A 24,865-nucleotide genomic window follows, 5' to 3' on the forward strand; every position below is an offset into this window, starting at 1 on the left:
CAGGGTGCATGGGAAGCTGAGACTGAGAGGACTGCAATTCAAGGCCAGCCTGGAGATTCTGTCTCCATCTCCATGGAGGATAGGTGGACTTATGGGTATGTGCCAGTGATCCCAGCAACAAGAAGCCTACAGTTAGGTGGATCTCAACTCAGGCTTATGCCCAGGCAGAAAAGGAGAATAACAATAAACAGCAAAAAATACCCGAGCTAGAATCATAGCTCAAATGGTAGAGCACCAACCTAGCAAGCTCAAAGCCTTGAATTCAAACCCCAGTACTGTACCCCAACAATGAGAAAGAAAAGTATCCATTAGCTTAAATAAGAATGCAGAACCTACCAAAATCACAGATGATGGAAGAACCTCTGCAAATGAAGATGCCATTACACATACGTGAGCAAAGGAAAACTCTTCGATAAAGGTTTCAGGTTGTTTGCTAATATCTAAGATACGTTACAGTCATAGTTGTAAATGGCATAATGCCAGCTCCCCTGGGGGAACTGTCATAATCAAAGGCAGAGAATTGAGCACACAGGATGGATATGAGGCTCAGGAGTAACAGAGCATACTGGAGAAAAAAGATGTGGGGAACAAACCCTGTATAAAAAAATGACCTCAGGAACCATTGCAACACACTGCCCCATGCAATCCCTTGACAATAGAATGTTGGGGAAATCCCCCTCGACTGTTTGGCCAGTATGCTTGTAGACATAGGAGGTATCAGTCTGGATCTCAGTTGATTATTCATTACCTTGCAGATCTTACAGGCTCCCTTCAACCCAAGAGAAGTCATAAATCCATCGATAAAAATTGGTATTTGCAAGCCAGGTGCCAATGCTCAGGCCTGTAATCTTAGCTATTCAAGAAGCTGAGATCTGATGATGGAGGCTCAAAGCCACCAAGGAAGGAAAATTCACAAGACTCTTATCTACAATTAAGCACCAAAAGAAGCTGTAAGTAGAGTGGTGGCTCAAGTGGTAGCACACTAGTATCAAGCAAAATCAAAAGCTCAGAAATACCACCCAAGCCCTGAATTCAAAGCCCTAGGACTAGCAGAAAAAAAGAAGAAAGAAAGAAAGAAAAAACAAGAAAGAAAGAAGGAAGGAAACGAGTTATGATAGATGCTATGGAAAGCTCAAAAAGTACAATTTTTTAGAAAAGCTAAATCAAAGCTCAACAAAATACACACCAAGAAATGGGTATTTGCAAGGGGTAGGGCCAAGGGGAGTGGGGTAGACAATGAAGGGAGGAAGTGGGGGAAGAAAATACAACCAAGAATTTATTGGATATATCACCAAGATAAGAAATGTAAGGAAGGGACCCAGCAATCCCACTTTGGGGCATTTACCCAACCAATCACAAATAAGGCTGTATTAAAGCTACCAGCACAACTATGTTTAGCGCAGCATTATTTACCATAGCTAAGATATGGAACCAATCTAGATGTCCCTCAGTAGATGAATGGATCAAGAAAATGTGAGATATATATATATAGATATATATATAGATATATATATATATCTATATATATATATGCAATGGAATTCTATGCCTCTATCAGAAAGAATGGCACTGCCCCATTTGTTAGGAAATGGAAAGACTTGGAAAAAATTATATTAAGTGAAGTAAGCCAGGCCCAAAGAAACATAGGTCCCATGGTTTCCCTTATTTGCAATAACTAGTATAAGTCTAGCACAAGTAGAAAAGGTCAAGGCTATATACATATGACCAGATAAGATGATGTTAAGTGAAATGAACCCCAAGATAGGGACACAACTTGTTTTTTCTTTCTTGCTATTGTTTTTAATGTATTTAAAGTGTATATGTGATTTTATTTATTTATTTATTTATTTTTGCTTCTTTTGTATGTTTTTCTCCCATGGTATAACCCCTGTTCTCACTGTATTTGATGTCGGTACCCTGCATCTTGTATGTACATTTTTCTAATTTGGGGAGAGAAAGAGAAATAACAAAATGCTGAAATAATTGTAACAATGAGATGTACAAGATACTATGTTGAAAACAAACTTTACAACTTGAGGAGGGAGGGAGAAGTTGGGGGTGTGGGGAGGTAAGGGATGGGAGTGGATAAACAAAGGAGGAGGTACCAACACTCGATAGGAAATGTACTCATTACCTTACTCATGTAATCGTAACCCCTCTGTGCAGTATTTTTACAATAAAAAAAAAAACATAAAAAAATGTAAGGAAGGGAAGGGATGGATCAAAGAGAGATGAGACTGTTGAAGAGAGTGATACAGATCAAGATGCATTCTTTGTTAAATGACACCTCTCTTGTAGAACTACCTACAGATAATAATTTTTAAATTAAAAGGATAAAAACAATAAAAGTTTATATTCAGGGAAAACTGAAATTTCTCTCCCCAATTGGTACATTCTGTCCATGAGAATATTATCTGACCTATTTACCATTGTAGGCAAACAGTAAGGAATGTGTTCACATAATGGGCAGTCAGGTATTTACTGACTGAGTTATAAATGTAATGAACAAATGCCTTCCACTTTTTGTGTGGTGTGGAGTGGTACGGTGTGTGTGTATCTCTGTGTGTGTTGTCTGTGTGTGTGCGTGCACACACACACATGTACCAGTACTGGGGCTTAAAATCAGGGCCTAGGTGCTTAGTTTTTTTTGCTGTCCCTTAGCTTTTTTGTTCAAGGCTGGCACTCACTCTATGACCTGAACCATGGCTCCACTTTCAGCTTTTTTGCAGGCTAATTGGAGATAAGAGTCTCTTGGATTTGTCTGCCCAGGCTGTCTTTGAACCTTGATCCTCAGATCTCTCAGTTTCTCTGCAAGTGTCATACTTTTAACACAATACTATTTAATATTAACTATGTATATAAAATGATAGTTACAGGGCTGGGCAGGTAGCTCAGTGGTAGAGTGCTTGCCTTGCATGCATGAGTGCCTCAGCACCACATAAGCAGAAAAAGCCGGAAGTGGCACTGTGGCTCAAGTGGTAGAGCACTTGTCTTGAGCTGAAGAGCTGAGAGACAGCACCCAGGCCCAGAGTTCAGGCCCCATGACTGGCAAAAAAAAATGATAATTACATATAATTTTTGCAACATATATTTGACATATGTATGCATATATTTAACGTATGTAATTGGATATATAGTAAATGTTGTGTATAGAGTTTGGATAATTTTATAATGTTTTCTTTTGTTAAGCAAAACATAACTCCAATAGTGCCTTTTTGAATTTCCAAACAAATAATTCCAGGTTATCATAATCATAGTTTTAGCTATTTATTTCACAATACTAGGGTTTGAACTTGGAGCCTCGTGCTTTCCAGGCTCTCGAACTTGAGTCACACCTTCTTGTTTTATTTGCTGCTTATTTTAGAGATAGGGTCTCATGAACAGTTTTAGCTAGGCTGGCTTGGATATATAACCCTCCTGCTCTGTCTCCCAAGGAGCCATGATTAAAGACATGAGCCCCTGCACCTGACAGTAGCATTTTTGTGCCATTGTCAGTGTCAGGTTCTGGGTGAAGTGACACGTGTACATGCATTTTATCAGACATTATGGCAGCCATGCAAGGTAAATATTGCTATTTACAAATAAGGAAAATGGGGGTTAGCCAGATGTGTCCAGGGTTAAGTATCTATTGGGGAGGGAGAGAGAGGATTTGAACTCAGATGGAATGCCAAAGCTATGTTTTCTCCACTCTGCATCCTTTTATGAAATCACAGGCTTTTACCACTTAGAGAGTGCCATTGGGGTGGAGTAGGGGGCATGGTGCTATGAACTCAACATTTTCTTCAAAGAGGAGATGGATCTTCTCATCCCAGGATTCCAGACCTCGCCATGGTCCTTCTGCTTCTCTTATATGCAATATGAGTGAAGTTCTGCATCTACAACACAATTAAAAATATTCAGAACACACAACCATGTTCAAAACTCTCCTAGAAAAAAGTGAGAACTATTAAGTATGCCATAAATGTCAGTGACGATAATCCTTTTAGCCAAAACTCACACACTAACTCTTATTTTTCTAAGTTTTACAGTTACGACTTCAACAGAGACGGACCCAGGAGCAACTGGCTAACCAAGGCATCATACCACGTGAGTACCTACTGCTCTTTCTCCTCTACTCTACTGCAGGACCACAATATAAGGGAACAAGGAAGTGCCTCTGAAGTTATTGAGCACCGATGCGTTGATTTCTCAATATCCTGACAAAATTTGTGTCAGCAGAAACCCAGACTTGGTATCCTTTGCCCTTGCTGTCAATTACTTGTATATAAGTTGTGTCTAAAAATTCTAATATGGTTAGTTGGCTTCCACCAGTTGGTAAACACAATTCACTATGGCCATTCTTGACTCCTCTCTTTTAAAACTGCATATAATCATTCCTCTTTCCAGAAGTACTAATCATGTCAGGTGTATTACCTTAGTTGCTTGGGACATTTGAGTCCACAATGAATTGGATATTGTTCAATAGTTCCTTTCTGAAAGATTGGGTAGCTATACCATTTCAACACAAATGCTGGAATAATCAACCACTAGCCATAATCTGCATCAGAGAAGGAATATGCTGTAGAAAATATTTTTGAAATTCCCACTCATTACCAACTCAATTTTACTTTGTCAGTACCTATAGAAATAAGGGAAAGGGGGCTGTAGGTGAATTAAATCAAGTTAAGCTGTTGGAAGCCACACTAACTTCCTTCCCAATGAAGTTTTCAAAAATCAAGACTTGTATTGGCCCTTGCCCAGGCTCATTCACCTGTATAACACCATCCTGACTATGACTTCTGGGTTTAATGTGCTTACAAGCAGGGGAGAGCTCACCCTGTGGTCAGCACACAGACCTTATGGGCCCTGTCTGTCTGAACATGGCAGAACTCAAACTGCTTTAAGCCTTTTCTTTTCAAAACTCAAAGATACTTTTCTTTTTTGTTGTTAATGTTTATTCTCTTGAAGTTAGATACATTCCAATTTTTAATGTCTTTGCTCCACACTTTTTCATACTTAAAAAAACTTTTTAGTACATTTTATACATTTGGGGGGCACATAGGAATGGTATGATGTGGGGGGATTTGCATGAGTTACACAATGAATTGTAGGCAGCTAACAGCAGAACTTTTTCAGGGGTTTGTTAAGCATCCAAGAGACATCTCCTCCACAGCCACATTTACAGCAATTCTACAGGGTGGTCTGGGACAGCTTATTCTTCCCCGTACAGGGTGCTAAAGACAGAAAGCAAAGGTCTACAGAGCTCAGGTCAAGGAAACAGTTTTACCTAGGCTGATGTGTCTTCCCCCTTAATTCTGGGAACACAAATGGAACAAATAGATTCAGAACGTTGTAGTTAGCCCAAGTTCATAACTGATCGAAAGCTCAGCACATTTGCTTGAATGCTCTGAGCATGAGTCTTGAAGCTGGGATTTGAATAAGAAATATATGTATATATATATATGAGGAGTTAAATCTAGGAATCAGAAAAATAACTAATAAAAGTTCCTAACTCTATTCCTTAAAAAAGTGATACATTTGTAATATCACCTCCCCTATTAGCTCAATTGATACATAACATTTTATTCTCTGTTATTTTCATAATCACACAATATGGATACTAACAAATAATATATAAGAGAAAATTTACATCCATCATCTATTGTATCATTATGATAATTTTATTGGTAGGGCATGTCTGGCAAATAATGAAAATTACTAGGAACTGAACCCAGGGCTTCCAATCAAGTATTTCATCACTTGAGCCATACAGCCAATCTTTTTATCTTTCATTTTAGTTTTAAAACAGGATCTCACCAATTTTGCTGAGCTTGCCTCAAACTTATGATCTTCCTGTCTCTACCTCTCAAACAGGCATGCACCACCATACCACTATAAGCTTTTAAAAACAAAAACAAATTTAATCAATGATAAAGGTTTAAGACTCTTCTGCCACCTATTCTCAACCATGCTTGCTAAGGGTGTGTATTCCGCTATGGAAAAGTGCACATGCATGTCTGATGCACACTGGAATCCCTGTCTGGGCAGACATGTTCTGCTTTAGCTCTTCTCAGAAAGCTAGAGCCAGGAAAAGGGTCTTTACCTGCTAACAGTCAGCCTCTCCAAGCCAGTCTGAGACCAAGAGCATAGTCTCCCTTCAGTGAGAGGCAATACATTTCCTCAGGCCCTGAATTCAAACCCCAGTACAGAAAAAGCAAGAAAGCAAGGAAGGAAGGAAGGAAGGAAGGAAGGAAGGAAGGAAGGAAGGAAGGAAGGAAGGAAGGAAGGAAGGAAGGAAGGAAGGAAGGAAGGAAGGAAGGAAGGGAGGAAGGAAGGAAGGAAGGGAAGGAGGGAGGAAGGGAGGGAGGGAGGGAGGGAGGGAGGGAAAGAAAGAGAGAAAGAAAGAAAGAAAAATGAAGAAAGGAAGGAAGGAAGGAAGGAAGGAAGGAAGGAAGGAAGGAAGGAAGGAGAAAGGAAAAGAGGGAGGGAGGGAGGGAGGAAGGAAGGAAGGAAGGAAGGAAGGAGAAAGGAAAAGAGGGAGGGAGGGAGGGAGGGAGGAAGGAAGGAAGGAAGGAAGGAAGGAAGGAAGGAAGGAAGGAAGGAGGAAAGAAAGAAAGAAAGAGGAAAGAAAGAAAGAAGGAAGGAAGGAAGGAGGAAAGAAAGAAAGAAAGGAAGAAAGAAAGAAGGAAGGAAAGAAAGAAAGAAAGAAAGAAAGAAAGAAAGAAAGAAAGAAAGAAAGAAAGAAAGAAAGAAAGAAAGAAAGAAAGAAAGAAAGAAAGAAAGAAAGAAGAAGGAAAGAAAGAAAGAAAGAAGCAAGGCGCTAGTAGCTCATGCCCGTAATCCTATCTACTCAGGAGGCTGAGATCTGAGGATCATGGTTCCAAGCCAGCCCAGGCAGGAAAGTCCATGAGACTCTTATTTCCAATTAACCACTCAGAAAATCGGAAGTGGTACTGTGGCTGAAGCGGTAGAGCACTCACCTTGAGCTGAACTGCTGAGGGACAGTGCCCAGGCCAAGAGCTCAAGCCCCATGACTGACCAAAATAAATAAATAAATAAAAATAAAGGAAGGAAGGAAGGAAGAGAAAGAAAGAAAGAAGAGAAGAGAAAAGAAAAGGGGAAGGAGGGAGGAAAGGAACGAGAAAGAAAATTAATCTTGTATTTTATATTAGATTACATCTTCAGAGCTTGCCAATAGTATAAACATACAAACCTCTCTTATTGTGGTAGAGCTGAGGCTAAATAAAACTTTAGTCTCCTATTCCTCATGTTGCCTTTTTCTACAGATGTAAAATGAATCACTTGACTTTTTAAAATTTTATTTGATTGTAAAGATACTGTACAGAGGGGTTACAGACAGTTCCATGAGTAAGGCAATGAGTGCATTACTTGTCAATCTGTTACCCCTTTCCTGTTGTTGTCCCATGATCCCTTCCCCCCACCCCCACCCCCGCCACACTCCTCCCCCTATTCCACTCCCCTCGCCCAGCCCAAAGTTGTAAAGTTCGTTTCCAATATACTGTCTTGTGAGTATCATTGTTGCAATGGGTCATCCTGTGTCCTTGTTTCAGCCTTTTGTTATTCCCCTTCCCTTCCCCAGATTAGACAAATGTAAATACAAGATGCAGGGTACCAAAATCAAGTACAGTGACAACAGGGGATATACCATTGGGGGAGGAACATAAAACACGTACATTTTTATGACAAAAAGTTCAGCTGAAAAGACAGACAGGTAGATGATAGGTAAGTGGATAGGTAGGTAGACAGACAGACAGACAGACAGATGACAAAAAATTCAGGTTCCATTATTAACATATCATCTTTGTTATACTGCGACCAGCCTTGAATGAAAAAACCCACTGAAATATCTCTGATGGTTTTCACTTCAGTTACCCTCTGAATTGATGATTAAACCACAGATTTCTCTCCTGCTGATACTAATGAATGGAAACACCTGCTTTCCAGCTGACTAGTACAAGGAGTATATCTCAAGTTTTAGGGTTTTTATTTATAATTTTGCAATGTTAGGAATGGAATGCTAGATAAAGCTCTGTACTACTGAGCTGCAGCTCCAGTCCCACATTACCACCTGTAGACTAGAAGTCACAAAGCTTGAGGTATGGGGGCCAGAACCCTTGGAAGAATATCAAACAGTGAGAAAGAGGCTCTTGGGTCAGGTAGATAAGCCCAGGTCATATCCTAAAGATTCTTTTCACGTTTATAATATTAGTTCTGAAATTCACCTTTCCAACCTGCCAGTCATGAAATGTTGGTGAAATCTCTTCTCAAAGTTCAAGAGTCTCAAGGTTAAAAATTAGTATTTGTACCTGTCTCTGAACACCCACCCCCCTACCTAAAACCTGAAGTACTGGTACCTCATGCCTATATCCCAAAATACTCTTGAGGTTGAGACTTGAAGATCGTGGTTCCAAGCCAGCCTGGCCCAAAAAGCCTTTAAGACTCTTTATCTCCAATTATTCAGGAAAAAAAGTGGAAGTATGGCTCAAGAGGTTAGGTACCAGCCTTAATCAAAAAGGGCCAAGTGGGAGCTCAAAAGCCCTAAGTACAAACCCCACTACGGGCACAAAAATAAATAAACAAAACCCCATATCTAATTCTCAAAATGGAGATATCCTATTGCCTAGTTTGCCACTATGACTACAAGTTAAAGAAATGGCCTTCACTATTTCTCCTTTTCAGGCTTCAGGCTGCAAGGCCATGAAGACCTGGTTCTTTTATGACCACAGGGCCCATCTCACCCCCTCCCTTGTAGATCACACTAGCACTTGGGTCTAGTCATTGTTTTGTTATGTATGCTTTCTTATCTTCTATTCTCTTCCTTGGGCACTACATTGCTTGGTAGAATTCTAAATGGTATCATTTTATGCCAACTATTTTGGAAGACTTAGATAATCATCCTTATGTGGCTTAGATATTAAAATGGCCACAGAGTAATGTGGTATATATCAGCTATCTTTTTTGGAGCAAGGTTTTGGGGAACACTTACAGTAGAATCCGACATGATCTTTCTCAAAGGGCTTACAATCTAGAATGAGTCCCCAGTCACCCGCATTTAGCTGTTCTGTTAATAATTTGGGGGCACATTGAGCTCCCTACATAAGAATATTAGGAAAGAAGAAGAAAGCATAATTTCTGTTCTCTATTACTGAAGACAGTCAGGAAAATGGAATTCCAGGGGAAATGGAAGGGAATTTCCCCTTTTCCCTGGAATACAAAGGAGGGAAGAATTAAATTGGTGTTGTAGAGGAGCTAGAGCACAGACAGGCTGCTACTTAGCCACAAAGTCTCAAAGTTGCCAGTGGCCAGAATGGAATCTCTAGCTCTGTTGAGCCCATAATCAATGTAAATGAATTTCAGGATACAATGAGCTGTCTATGAATGGTACTGCCTTTATTTTTTTTGCAGACTAATCCAAACTACCGCAGCCATATATATACTGCAGAGCCTTGGTAAATCCCTGAACTCTGTGGCACTTCTGAATAGCAAGAAGAATGACCGGGCCATTCCCGCACACCCCACCCCTATGCAGCTTCACCATAGCTCGAGAAGTTGACTGGACAAAGTCTCTCTTCCTTTTCTCAGTGCAATTCCTATGACTTGGCTTCTCTCTACAGCACCCACTTTACCACACACTGTTGGCTGTCTGAGCAGAACACAGCACCAGAGGATTGATCTGTCTGCCTCTTCCCTTCTTTCTAACAACTGAGCGTCTGAGATAGGGAAAGGCATCTTGGATTTTCTTATCAAGTCCATATGGGTCAAAAGCTAAGTCCCCCTCTTTCCTCCCATCTCTCCTTCAATTTTCAGTTTCCATTCCTTTGGGACTGGACAAAACAAAAAGCAAGCAAACTGAAGCACCCAGTTATTCAAGTACAATTTGAATTTGTCTTTCTACCTTTTTTAATTTTCAGAGAAATCCCAAGATATACAAAATTCTGTAAGTGCACAAACTAGATCTAAACGTATACAGCCTACATTGGGGGGGAGGGATGAACTGTTCTCAAATCCTTAAGACTATATAATTGGATACCAACTAAGCAATTTATTACCAATCTACAAAGAAAATATTATCTCCAAAATATCATTACTGGTATATAGCTCATTTTATAGGTAAGAGACAAGGTGCAAAGGAAACATCAAACTAGTTCCAGGTTGCACTAAAATTAGACCACAAAACAAGGGAATCAATAGTTGTAGATGGATCCTCTACTGTGAGTCATCTCATTCCTCTTTAATCTGGTCCACCACTGCCACAGATTTATGTCTGAAGCAATATTGTCTTTTCCCCCAAAGAACCCCACCCACATGAATTGTTCATCTGTATGTCTGTCTTGAGTTCATGAATGGCATCTATAGTTACCAGACAATGCCTTTTTACATTAGGATATGCAATTCTAAGTCACTATGGTTCTAGACAGTTGAAGTGAAAAATTAGTGTTGCTATGCTTACCATCTTTTCTCTGGACAGACATACCCTTTCAGAAATACTGGAAATCAATCCCAGTGTTTCACTGCTCCTCTTTGAACTCATAGATTCTCAGGGACTTTAAACTAGAACCCACTGGCCTTGTAAATACCACTGCTAAGGTTCTTAAACTTGGGCACCAAAGTCACCTGGAGGGCTTGTTCAAACACAAATCCCAATGCCCTATCTCCAGAGCTTCTGATGCTACTGCAGTTCTGTGCAATGGAGCTCCAAATTACACTGAGAATGCTGGCCTCGGAGCCATGCTTCGAGAACCATAGCGCTTCTTCTGCTGAGGTTTCTGGCTCTTTGATTGTGACTCTTGGCCAACAGAGCCAGATTCTCTCTCAAAGCCTGGCAGTCAGAGGTCCGCTTGAGGGAAGCCATGCCCTGTAGCCCTATCTCTGCTGACAGAGCTGCAGCCCAGCACTGCACCCTACCTGTGCAGAAGAGTCAGGCCTGTGCTTGAATTAGTTCTCAGTGCGCCCACAACCTACTTTCACCCTTACCCATGATCCCCTAGGAAGCATTAGATCAGTGGAGTGAAGACTGCAGGAGGTCCAGCCTTATCTCAGAAGAGTTCTCTGAGCTCTAAGTAAGCAAATGTTTATACACACAGCTGACCCAAATTAACTGGAGCTATGGGACAGAAATAGGAATAGCCCACAACTAAACGCCGAGGCGAGAACATGAATTCCCCTGTGAGGAGCCATTAATCTTCCTCCAGGGGGAAGCGAGGCAGATGTGTGGCGGCCTGGATTTATAACTGCATTTTTATTTGAAATTACAAGGGCTTATTTTTTTAATTTAGAAATCCAAATTCCTTCTCCATCTTAAATGTCAATGTCCTTTAAATACAACATTTTGCCATTCGATACTCCCTGGGCTGGAAGCAGAAGTGGTCCTTTGTGTATCCCTCCCCCCCCAAAAAATAAAATCTACTGGCTTGGGGGTCATTATTGTTTCTTCAGGCCTGCAGGGTAGATGGCTAAAACCCACATTCTCTGGAGTCACAGAGAAAGCAAACCTCAACCCTAAGGCCACTGCAGGGGAGTTTTCCACAGTGTGACCTCCAGCCAGTGTCCCACATACCCTTTTAAGCCTTGAGAAGAGTGTGTGGTAAAAACAACATGCAAACCACTTGAGGGTTCTTCCCAAGACCTTGTTAAATGGACATAACATCCCATCCTATGGTAGAAGATTCTAGAAGACTTCTGTGTTCCTGGTGTGAGAGAACTGCATCATGCGACTCATTTCACAGAATTATTAACACCAGGGAACAACAAAGCATCACTTTAACCAAGCTAAGAGACATGAAATGCAGTGTTTCTTAGACCATTTAACCAACTCTGCTAGTAAAACCTAAACAGCCTTAGGCATAAAAAAATTAGATAAATTCCCAAGCCCAATTAAAGCCAATTGTGTTTGGAAGGGAAGAGATATCTCAAGATATATTTCATATAATTCCCTTTGGGAAACTTCTTGACACAAGATATGTGTTATTCTTTTGAACCACTTAGTAAACAGATCAATTTAAAAATCAATGCCTTTTAAGGAATTAAGCCACAGTAATATGTAATGTCTAATTAAATGACCCCAGGTGACAGGGCAGAAATGAAGATCTATTGGACCACAGTGCACAGGTTCACAAGGGCTACTGGATTTCAAGCAGACTTTTTGGAATCTGATTTCCTGGAGAAGAAGGAGCAGTCTTGTAAGACATTGCTCAATAGATTTCCTTCCTATGGTACCCAAGTCAAAAAGAAAATGCATGAGCCACCATGCATTACTTAGAGTCATGGAGCAAGGAAAAATAATGATGATAAAGAGTATTTACAGTGATGAGCATGGCAGACACACCCATTTTAAGGGCAAATAGCAATGTCAGATCGGTGGGCAATGTGCTATTCAAGCAACATATTCAGGTGTTCTTCTTAAGCAAAGGAAGCCACTTCATATCTAGTCAAAAAGGAGGAGAAACTGTGCCGGTCAACTGTGCTGTGAATGTGGCAGCCTTTAAAACTGTTTCACAAGTCCCTAGGACTGTTTGACATGTCCCATTGGTCAGCCTGGTCAATGATAAGATACAGTAGGAAGACTAATGGAGTATGCCTTATTAATTCCCCAAGCAGAATCCTACTTGAATGTCCATCATGACTACAGCCACATCTTAATGTCCACCAAGCTAAGCTGCAAACTGCTCAGATTTAGTCTGTTCTTAATGACTGAATGCAACACATACACACACACACACACACACACACACACACACACACACACACACACACACACACACGAGTTGATCTGGCTTAATTTTTAAACCAGCCAGCATTTGGAAGAAAACTTCATTGCCTACAGCTTAAGAGTGAACATGTATTTTGCTTACTGTAGAGCTCTGGGGTCATGTGATTCATCAAGTTGTCCAGACTTGCAATTGGTTCTTCATATTCTTTTTTTAAAAAATATTTTTCTTGTTGTACAGATGATGTGCAGATGAGTTACACTTATGTAAGTCAGGTAGAGTACATTTCTTTTGGGGCAGTGTCACCCCTTCCCTCATTCTCTCCCAATTACAATAAAAAAATATAATTCTGCAACCTATGACTTCATCGCTTAGCAAATGAACAGGGAAAACTTGTATCTCCTAATGGAGATGGATGCAGGAGGCCTGTAAACCTATAAACCATAGGATTTTGCTGAACTGCATTTCACATAGAATAGGTTTACCGAGTTTTCCTAATGAAGAAGCACTCTGAAAGAGAGATGGGACTCCATAGAGAAAAACACAGAGATGGCATCAGGTCCGATGATCTAGGCTGCTGTTGTATACACAGTCTCCTGGTGCCTGTCTACGGATGTTCATAGTCAACTATCATATTTTGAACAGTATCAGGTATCAAAGGACCTAAACTGCAAGTCCTAACTGTATGACCCTGAAGAAGACGATCCATTTCTATAGATTTCAGTTTCTCCATTCTGTTTAAGGTCAGATTTGAACTTGGAATTGAACTTCACCATCCCCAAGGTCCCTTCCAATCCTCCAAGTACAATTCTGTGTTGTTGTTTCCCCCCCCCCCCCACTGGACACTCTGGGTTGCATGTACATGACCAACCACCCACATTCTTTCTCCAAAGTACTTGCCTTCCTGCAATATGCCCCCACCCACTTCAGATCTCAACCATTGCCCCAACTTTTGAACCTGAGCCAAAGAGGATGCTAGCTACCCATCTACCTTTAACCAGTGATACTTCTGGCTCCTCTTGTTTTCTCAAGAACTTGGAATGACCCTGCCGCCACCATTTCTCTCCTGTCACGCATTTTGCTTCTGCTGCTTCCTCCTGGTTTAGGCTTGACTTCCACCTTCCTCTGCCTCCTCTGGCTTCCAGGCATCTCGTATCCTCTGGGCTTCTCTCTTTCATTGCTTGTGGCCTAATAAAGGCAATCACTTACAGACTGTGCATAGCTCAGCAAACACTCAGCCAGTCTGGCCACACTGACCAACACCCTGAGGCCAGTCTCTTACATCTTTATCTTTCTGTTACAGCACTGAAAAGCCCAACTGAATTCCATGAGCAAAGAAAAAAGTTGGATAGTGACAAGGTAATGTGGAAAATGGTCTTTCCTGATCTGGAACAATTCGGTTATAGATCTCTGACTGCTTGACTTTAGCCAAAACACGAGAATTCCTATAAGCAATTCCTTCACTGTGGAATCGACTACGTCAACGTTGAAGTTACTGTTGTTAAGTACACACACACACACACACACACACACACACACACACACACACACACACGTATACATGTATATATAAATACATATTCTCAATATATTTAATATATATATGTATTCTCAACCTTCCTGATGTTGGGGAGAAAAATCATAGCAAGGATGCATAAGAGGTCAGAAGGACTTTTAAAATGGAAGTAAGGGTAGTTAGCAAGATGCCTTACCTTTTATTACAGTCTTCTCTAAGCAGATTTTCTTCAATGAGATTCCATGGGAAGGCAAGACCCATGGGGACATTATTTACTAGTTACTTAAAGGCAATAGGAATTGTGTTTAAGTTTCCTTTGAGGGGGTATTGGAAAAGGGTTTGCTTGGGGTATGGGGTTTTGTTTTGTTTTGTTTCTTTGGAGTTTTGTTTCTTTATGTGTGGCATTTGAAGAGGACAATCAGTTTATCCTGCAGCATTATGTAAATCTCTGAAACTTGCATTTATCAAGAATACAAATACTAGTTAGGAACTATTAGCACTTGGAGTGGAAGAGAAGGCTCATGAGGCGTCCACATATTAGAATTTCTCTGCCGAGGACTTATACCCTTGCAACTATGATGAGACAAGGAGGACAGGATGCTAAGGCTCTTCAAAGCTGCTCCTGGAGGGCTGTGATTCCTACTACCTGGAAAAGAAGAAAGAATGACAGTCTTCCATCAGGCCTAGAGAGACCCCCACCTACTCCCCCAGCTCCTTCTCAGAAACCCATAGGCCATGAAACACAATGAGATGCTTTAAAAGCCTAGAAATAAAAAACCAAGGATCAGGGATCTGCTTTGGTCTAATCTACATTATCCCTCCAAACAGCTCCAGTGAATAATCTGTTTCTAGATGCTTTACAAAGTATACAGGTTTTACATTTTCCCATGTCCTAAGGGAGACTGCAGACAACTCACAGGGGTGGGCCCTATGTTACCATGTTCCAACAGGTAGATTTAGACCATGTGTTATCCTTGACCTGGGTTATATTTAAGAGGTGACAGAATAGGGTTGATCATAAGACAAACAGCTCAGTATCCCAACTGACTACTATTAACATGAGTCTGTTTGGTCCTGGCTTTACATGTATCCAAGCTCTGTCTTTCTCTCCTTTATTTTCCCATCCTTTTGTGTTTCTCTAGCAACAAGATAGGTCAGTTTTCCATATGGTATACAAAGAGTATGTTTCCTTTGGGGAGAAATTGAGGCTTTTGTTTATAACATTAAAACTAGGCCATTCTCCATGTTTGTGTTCTACAGACTGAAGATTCTCTGAAGCACAAGGGTAGAAACAGGTCCGACTGTGCCCACTTGCTTAATATGCACATACTCCAAGGTAAGCCTGCATGCCCCTACTAACTAGAAAATATCCATCAAATGGCCGGCTGAGTTTTCCAGAGTTCCTTGTCAGAATACCAGGAGAGTGACATGTTTGACTTGTTTTACCTTCTCCATCATTGAGCATTTGCTAAATCTCTTACAAAGTCTCTCCAGTCATTACACTAAGTAATTCCAAGCTATCATCTAGTCATTTTAAATCTTGGAAGAAAACCTACTTGGAAAGCTATACAGTGGCTAAGAAGGTTGCAAGACTGGGACTTCAATTTCAGTGGCGCCATTTTCTGATGCCAAGGCAATTGCATAACCTCTCTGAGCACATAAGAATATCATCCAACAATTGTTGCCAATTATTATTCATCCAGGTTGCCATTTACTTTACTTTGGAAATCAGTGCTGATCAATGCAGGCCCAGTTCTACCTTTCCTAGGGAGCTACCTCCATAATGGAGAAGAAACAGGGCAAATAAGTCACTCCACTAATATTCTGACGTGACAAGAGGGGTGTCTCCTCTTGCTTGCTCAATGAGTTTTGCCTTCACTGGGAGAGCAATCCCAGCTTCAAAGAGGCCCATCTCCTACCCCGATGTTTACCTACGAAATAGTTACTCATGGAGCAAATACCATATTGGATGCCCATAAAAGAGACAAGAACGGATCTTGTGGTTTAGTCATGGATAAGATACAGATTCTTACTCCCCAAGGGCCCTCACAGAATAATAGAGGAGGCAGACATGAGAATCAGCATTCATTCACAGTCATGCCTGAGAAGAGAGAGAATGCATTGTCTGTAGCACATGCACAAAAGAAGATCAGAGAAGAGAGAGAGCCGAATCAGAATGGTTGGAGAAGGAAGGAGGAGAAAAGTTGACTGTGAAGGCTGGAGTGTAGATGGAAAGCAGGGAAGGCACTGCAGGCTGCGAGGGCCTCACAGACCTAGTACCAGCCAGCACTCTTTCTCTCCACATAATGACCATTTCCCAACAAAACTGCATGCTGGCTGTAAGGAGTATAGAAGGTGCTGAAAAATAATAAAAATGGTGAGCTTTTGGTTCTTTGACCAACATCTCATCTGTTACTCTCGCTTCCCAGAGCTGATCTTTTTTTCCAACCCTGGAACAAATGGGTTTGTTTTAACATGGGGGACTGTTTCCATAATAGGAAGGAGAGGGAAAGAAGACAACATAGTATTCAGGGAAAGGGCTGCATAGCTTACAAGTCTGATACCTGGACCAGATAGCAAGGATACCCAGGGCTGTTGGGCAGAGGTGTCATTATTCTTGATACTATTTCACAGACCCCAGAAGCAGCGCTACATGAGCACAGACACACACAAATAACCTAAGCAATGCCATTTCAAATAAGATGGAAACTTGTCGATGATTGAGTTAGCAAATGAAAGTATGTATTACATCTGACAAAGGTCTGAGAAATACATGTAACAGGTGGGTGGATATGCTGATCTATGTATCTAGAGAGTGATTTGGTAACTAATTCTTTGAAAGTCTATCTACCCTTTTGTCTTGTTATGCAATTTTGTATCTTTGATTTAAAGAAAATAATTCAAAATCTAAAGATTAAGCTATGATGAAAATCATCATTTGTTGTTGTTGTTGGTGGTGGTGGTGGTAGGGCCTTGGATTTAGGGCCTAGGAGCTATCCTTGAGCTTTTCTACTCAAGGCTATCACTCTACCACTTTGAGCTCACAGTACCGGTTTGGTTTTCTGGTGGATATTTGGAGATAAGAGTCTCATGCACTTTCCTGCCCAGGCTGGCTTTGAACCACGATTCTCAGATCTCAGCCCCCTGAGTAGCTAAGATTACAGGCATGAGCCACCAGTGCCCAGCTTCATGGAAAGTACTTTAATAGCAAGAATCCAACAATAGGGGATGAGCCATGGAGCCACTAACCAACAAAGTTTCTAAGAATAATGACAATAACCAAAAGTTTACAAGATATCTAGAGAGAACAGCAGAAAGCTAAACTATATCTACAGTCAAATTCTAGGAAGAAAAAAAAAGATACATGTAAATATAAATTGCATGTGCCGGCAGATTCTGGGAAGAAAAAGTACACATCAAGAGCCATAAACATAAATAACTTTAGTTTTGAAAGTAGTTGACCTTAAGTGCAAAATGTCTTGAAGCTTTATTTTCTTTTGTATACTTTTTTGGGGATTTTAGCATTACCATGTGCTATCATAAACTTCATTCACATTTATGATAATGAGCACATAATAATGCTATAATCCAAAAATCCTAAGAGGACTGGGGACTGGAGACATAGCTTAGCAGTGGAATGCCTGCCTAGCATGCACAAGGCTCTGGCATTTATCCCCTTCCCTCGCTTCTTGGTGGTAATGGGGTTTGAACTCAGGTTCTACCACTTGAGCCACACCCTCAGCCCTTTTGGCTTCAGTTATTTTACAGATACAAATTACTGAAATTTTTTCAACCTTTTTTTGCCTGGGCCAACCATGGACCATAATCCTCCTCCCTACAGCTCTTTTGTAGCTAGGATTATAGGCACAAGCCATTGCTCCTGGCCCATTGAAGTCTTGAACTGATCAGCAGCTCCTGATTCTATCACATGTTCTGTGGCTTCCTTAGAAACCACACTTCTCCTCAGTAGAAATTAAGGATTCAGTTCCTGGAGAACCAAAGACTTGATAAATACAGAATGACCCCTATCTTTAGGAATTTCGCATTGTACATCAGAAGCAGCAATGTTAGATGAAGGAGCCTACAACAGGCAGACAAAGCAAAGGAAGCCTGTAAGGCAAGGAAAGCCAGGATGGATTTCCACCAGGACCTGGGAGAGAAAGAGATATTCATGGTGAGGGGTAGGTGAGAAGCATTCCAGGCTGTGAAAACAAAGCAAGAAAAATAATACTGAAGGTGAATTCACCTAGGAGACAGAAATGACAAGACCAACATCACTGGGGTACTAGCTTTGGGATGGGGAGCTACAGGTCCTTGGGAAGATTAATTCAGCGTGTGACATTCTTAGAAATGTAGATTGAGATGGGTAGATTGAGAGGACCTTTGTGGGGATGGGGTTGATGCATCAAGAAAGGACTTTCTGAAGATTGGTGATGGGTTGTGTGTGCAATGGATCAGAAAACCCTGATGCCATCACAAGGAGCCCTTGGGATGACCTCCAAGCAGAGGGTTGGGGAAGAGAAAGCCCTAGGGACCTTTTCTTTTGTTTGGAACACTGATGTTTCTTCTATCTATCTCAGGTAGATAACTTCTTCTAGACAAGCACACATGTTATGGCCCATTAGCTACTCTTAGGCATGGAGAATGTGAGATCCACCCCCTGATACAAGGGTGAGATTAGTAGTTTAATAATAAGGATCTGGGAGATATGTCCATTCGTACACATCATCTAAATGTGACACATTGAGAACAAAGCTACACATCAAGAACAGAGCTACATACATACTCAGACTCCGTGTGTGTGTGTATGTGTGTGTGTGTGTGTGTGTGTGTGTGTGTGTGTGTGTGTACGTGCCAGGGGTTGAGCTCAGGGCCTGATGCTCCCCTTTTTTATTTATTCATGGTTGGCACTCTACAACATGAGCCTCTCCTCCATTCTGGCAGTTTGCTGGTTAATTGGAAATGGAGTCTCACAGAATTTCTTACTCCAGCTGGCTTTAAATCTCAATAATCAGATCTCAGCCTGTTGAGTAACTAGGATTACTGGTGTGAGCCACCAGTGCCAGGTTCTTCCAGAATCTTCACTTATATTTGTTTATCAGAGAAATACTTTAGCCAGGTACTCATCCATGTTCTGCCACAGAAATCAGTGAGTTGAGACCCACTCTCTTCAGAGAAAGTTTTGTGTCGGCCACCTAGAGGTAGATTTAAAGCTCAGGAGCTGGCCCTTCTCACCCCCTCCAAATGATGATGACCTTCTTATTGGATATATGCAACTTGGTAAACTCCCTCTGTTTAATTAAACAACCATTTCAAAATAATTTTGGTTCTTTTTTGACTGACATGGACATTTGACTCTCAGGCCATGTCATAACATTGATTAATCTAAACCCTCTAAAAAGTTAGACATTTGCTACTAGCACTAATTACTACCAACATGATGACATTTACCATAAATATATCCCTTACCTGTCACTATGGAAGTCCTGGGAGTTTAGGTTCAGGCAAACATCACAAACTTCAGGGGCTGCTTAATTACTGCCAACTTGCATGAGATTTGTTTTCAAGCAAATCCTCGCAAAGCTAGTTTCTCTGACTTTTGTATGTGCCTCTCAGTTTGCCTTTATTTGGAAGTGTCTAGTCTTGGTGCTAATCCCTGTAAAACATGATGATGATGACATTGAAAAATTATCAGGACAGTAGAGCACGAAGTAACACAATGTTTAGTAACCACCATCAAGCCAAAATCACAAATGCAAATGGAAAAGAAAAAAAGTATATATATAAATAAAATAAAGAAGATCACAGTTTCTAAAAACAGATCCTTTTGTCTTTCAACCCATCAGCCTCCGCTGCAGAAAGATCCATCCCAACAACTGCTCAGATGAAGCTGAAACGAGCCCGCCTCACAGACGATCTCAATGAGAAGATTGCTCTCAGACCAGGGCCTCTGGAACTGGTGGAAAAGAACATCCTCCCTGTGGATTCCACTGTGAAGCAAGCCATCAAAGGTAGTTAGAACATAGCACACCTGTCCTGGGTGCCCAAGAGCCCCCAGGGCAGCAGAGGCTGATGCATCAGGGACTTTGTCAGGAGGGGGAGGAGGGCCAATCACTAGACCAGAGCCATGCCTTCATGACTTGCTCCTCCACCTCCCAAGCCAGAGGTGCTGGGGTGAGGAAGAGCTTCATCTACATCCATTTCAATGCTAGGTCAATGCAGGGCAAGTTTGCTCCTAGGCTGAAAAGCTCTACTAGGAATAATCATCAAAGCATCCATCCTCTATGGCATCACCACTTTAGCAATGATGGTCCACATTCTTCGGCTTCCTTTTGAAAAGAGGGATGGACCAGTATAGCACTGGACTCCAAGCATAGATCAGCTGTTGTATAGTGGGACTCAGGCCTCACCTCACCAGGTAGAGAGAACAGGTCTTTGGGAAGAAGGCTTCTGTTATAGGATGCCTGTGAAAACTCTCTGATAGTGTACTTCATGGGGTGAAAGAGAAGGCAAAAACAATCATTCTGTCATGCACTGTGTTCATTTTGTGGTCTCCTCTAAGAGGACACCGGTTGTCCGCATGTATTGAATTCCTTCATGGAGGGTTTGAGGTGGTACTTGAAAAAATAGGGGTGGAGGGGACCAAGGGGAGCTTTAAATTCCCTTAGGTAAACTGACTTGCTTCCAACAAGGCCCACAGGCTGCTGGGAGATCTAACACCACGTATGATTGGGCAATATGATTTTTAAATGTTTTGACACAGTATCAAAAGGAATGGGTAAGAATGTTTTGTTTCAAAACTAAGTTTGTTAAGAATTTTCTTATCAGGTTGACCAGAGTTTTTAAAATCTAGCTCTTACTCACTCACTCTGAAGCTTTATGAACTTGCCCTTAAAGCCTATAAACATGATCATGTGCACTCTAGGAGAGTCAGTAATTAGCTGTCAGTGCCCATATAAATATCTCACTATGATTCTCTCTCTTCTGCATCCTGGATATCTTGTACCCTTTACTTGACCTAGAGTACTCAACTGAATTATCCCATTGTTATTCCAGTACAATGTCAGATGGGAAAAAAAATCTCCATCAGACATCTGTCATCAAAAATCCTTCTATTCCATGCTTGTAAACATATTATTTATTTTGCCAGGATAGGAAAATACATTTTCAAACTTGAACTCTTTGATTTATAGCAAGTTCACATTTTTTTAGGTAATTTCAGGTCGTTGGCAATCAGTAGCTTTTTCTCTTTTTTTCCTGCTGGGCTTGTTCCTTTTTTTTTTTTTTTACTGCTATGTAAATGCTATTTATGCAGGAAAAAGACACCTATCATCTGCCACACAGAGTGCCCATCCTTTTACCAGTTTACCTTTTTCCTTTTGGTATTGTTGATTTTGTGTGTAATAATTTTTACCCATTACAATTTTAATTCTATCTTTTCTCTAGTAGTTTCGGAATTTGTCTATATTGAGAATATCTACATCAAGCATACAGTTTGTTTACCTAGACAATCTTCTAACAGTTATAGATGAGTAATTCATTTTTGTATTTAAATCTGGAGTACCTCTGAAATTATTGAAGAGCTTGGTTTAGGAGATAGGTCTAATTTTATCTTTCCACAATTATCTGATACATTTTATAATTTATGTCAATATCTGCCATCAAAAACTTCTTTATAGTAGTGTGGGTTTTTCCCCCCTAACATTTCTTGGCTGCTTTCAAAAGTATATTAAGAGGAAAATTAGAGTCAGGTTTTCAAATGCTGACTTAAATCCTCATGTGTAAGATTGCAATGAATTTATAGGTTAATTTATGATTAAAATATACTTTGTTCATATCAGAAATAAAATACAGCTCTCCATTTACTTAAATGTTCTTTAATTTTCTTTGACGAAATTTTTGTTAGTTTAAGCAATCCATGTGGATTATTGTTGTCATGGTTAAAACCTTGTAATTGTGCATATTATTTCATAACTGGTCACCTTTAAAGACTTCTTCAATACTTCCAATAACTTTTAAAGTTTATTTTAAAGTGTCTAGGTACATTAAAATCATAGATTTATAAATCAAAGGCACATATAAAAATTAATAATCTTAGCTGGGCAATGGTGGCTCATACCTATAAATCCTAGCTATTCAGGAGGCTGAGAACTGAGGATCATGGTTCAAAGCTAGCCTGGGCAGCAAAGTCTGTGAACTCATCTTCAATAAACCACCAGAAAACCAAAAGTGGCATTGTGGTTCAGCCTTGAGCTGAAGAGCTGAGCGACAGTGCCCAGGCCCAGAGTTCAAGCCCCATGTTCAGCAACAAAACAACAAATAATAATATATAAATATATAATATATTTTTCATATATTTTATTTATAAATGAATACAAAACTATATATACAAATATAGTATAGTTATATGAACTAATATATTTGCACCATATGAAGTGGTATATTTTATTATATATTAGGTATATATAATATATGGAAATATGAAACATCTACATCACACATAAATTCTTACTTTATATATAAAATTAGTTAAGTGATATATAATACACATATAATGTCTATATATGCAATAAGTGAGATGTTTATATAATTTAATTTGATCATCATGTTTATATTGCATGGTTGAATGCTATTATTGACCTACCGACAATTCAAAAGCACAAGGAAGATATGATACTAGTCTGGGCTTCATAGCCAGACCCTGTGTCAAATTAAAACCAAAAAAAAGTGATATATCACATATCACTTTTTGTTAAGTTGTTGATATATTTTCATCTTTTTTCCTCTTTTAAGTAGAAATGTCAGTAGTCATTCACTCCTATATACAGTATGAGCTTTTGATATAGAGATGTTCTATGGAAGTGTTTTTCTGTCTGCTTTCTAGGAACAGTTTACTAGCTGGATGCTCTTATTTAAATGCTTGAAAAGGTGATGGTGTGAATCTCCTTCTGTGTGTTACCACCTTTCCCAATCATCCTTAACTTTGTGAAAATATGGCTCTCATGAAGCTTGTTTGTGTGTTTGATTGTTTGTTTTGGTCCATGGGGAGGAGGGCTTGAACTCTGGGCCTGGGTGCTATCCCTCAGCTCTTCAGCTCAAGGCTCTACCATTTTGAGCCACAGTGCCACTTCTGGTTTTCTGGTGGTTCATTGGAGATAAGAGTCTCCTGCAAGGGCTGGCTTTGAATCACACTCCTCAGATCTCAGCCTCCTGAGTGGCCAGGATTACAGGCATGAGCCACCAGCACTCGGCTTCATGAAGTATTTTTAAGAAATCTTATTTGAGATTCTGCATCCATCTGGATATTAGTTGGAATTACCCTCTTTGGACTATCATTAAGCTTCTTTCTTGCCCCTGAAGAGTCCAGGGAGACATTTCCTCCCGTGCAAGGCCTCCAGGCAGCCTCCTTCCTTCTTGTCACCCCACCACCCCCCAGAGGGAGAGCAGCACTTTTTCTTAAAGGACTAGATAGTAAATTCTTGAGGCAGCATCTGTCACAACTGCCCAATTCTTCCCTTGTAGTGTGAAAGTCACCATAGCAACAAGTCAACAAATGGGTATGGCTGTGTTCCAGCAAAGCTTTATTTAGAAACACAGGCAGCAGACCCGTTGCTTGCCTGCCCCCCAGTTCCTTCATGAATCTAACCAGAGAAGGAGAAAGGAAGAATGAGAAGGCCCAGCCACTACTCACACAGTCTTAACTTGGAAAGGAATACGTCACTTCCACTCATTCTGCTGTGAGAACCGTAGGTAGGGCTGGAAAGTATCTCCTGCTCTGGTATGGGCAGCTTTTCCCCAGCAATAACTCTATACCAAGGAAGAGGCCTCATATGTGTTGATAATACCCAGAGCAGACTGTCACCATATTCATAGGTAATATTAGTCTACTCTGTTCTTTTTAGATAATGTTAAGATGCTCCTTAACAAATTATAGTTATGTTTTGGTAGCCCAAACATAAACTGGAAAAGTTATAAGATAAAAATGCATGTTTTATACCCACCTACCAAATATCCTTTGCCCAATGACACAGCAATGTCAAACATTCATTATTTCCTCTGGTTGGAGCCTGGCTTGCTGCTTACTCTGCTCAGCATTACAAGAGAGGGTCATAATTCCTATCGCCAGCCTACAGATCAAAACTGAAGCTTCAGATTTAAAGGCTTATCACTTTAGCATATTGGAAAAGTAAAAAAAATTCCCAAGTCAACTCATCATAAGCCAAACTAGGTTATACTTACCTTTTCCTATTTGTCTATGTGTTGGAAGCATTTAAACATAATCTCAATGATCAATTGCTTGAAAATGTTGCATATTTGCATCATAGGGACCCAGAAGTAGTTCTTAGATCTTCTAAATGGTTATATTTAGTAGTTCTTAGGGTTTCTAAGTAGTGAGATTTAGAAGTAGTTCCTAGATTTTCTGCCTTTTGGTCCAGAGTGTTTTTGTGTATTCAAATTTTCTCTTAATTTGAATAATTTACCTTATTCTAGATATTTTCATTTTCCTTGTAGATTTCAAAGTGAATTAGCCTAAAATAGCATACAATCTTTGCTAACAATGGTTCTAAGTCTCTCAGGACAGGGCGGGGATGGGGGGTGTTAGACTTCATTTTTTATTTTACATTTTATACTTGTATCCATG

The 24,865-nt window shown here is 40.3% G+C and overlaps 1 protein-coding gene across 1 annotated transcript in view; it reads left to right on the forward strand.

Moving 5' to 3' along the window:
* The first annotated feature begins 15,490 nt into the window (after positions 1 to 15,490).
* The window catches only part of Myocd (myocardin), a 49,019-nt gene continuing 39,644 nt past the window's right edge, over positions 15,491 to 24,865 (forward strand). Inside the window, exons 1-2 of the mRNA XM_042693860.1 lie at positions 15,491 to 15,559; positions 20,070 to 20,234. Coding sequence (XP_042549794.1) covers positions 15,544 to 15,559; positions 20,070 to 20,234 — 181 coding nt within the window. The 5' untranslated portion in view covers positions 15,491 to 15,543. The remainder of the gene's footprint in view (positions 15,560 to 20,069; positions 20,235 to 24,865) is intronic.

Source organism: Dipodomys spectabilis, unplaced genomic scaffold, assembly GCF_019054845.1.
Source record: "Dipodomys spectabilis isolate Male_0828 unplaced genomic scaffold, ASM1905484v1 ptg000004l, whole genome shotgun sequence".
Taxonomy (NCBI): Eukaryota; Metazoa; Chordata; class Mammalia; order Rodentia; family Heteromyidae; genus Dipodomys; species Dipodomys spectabilis.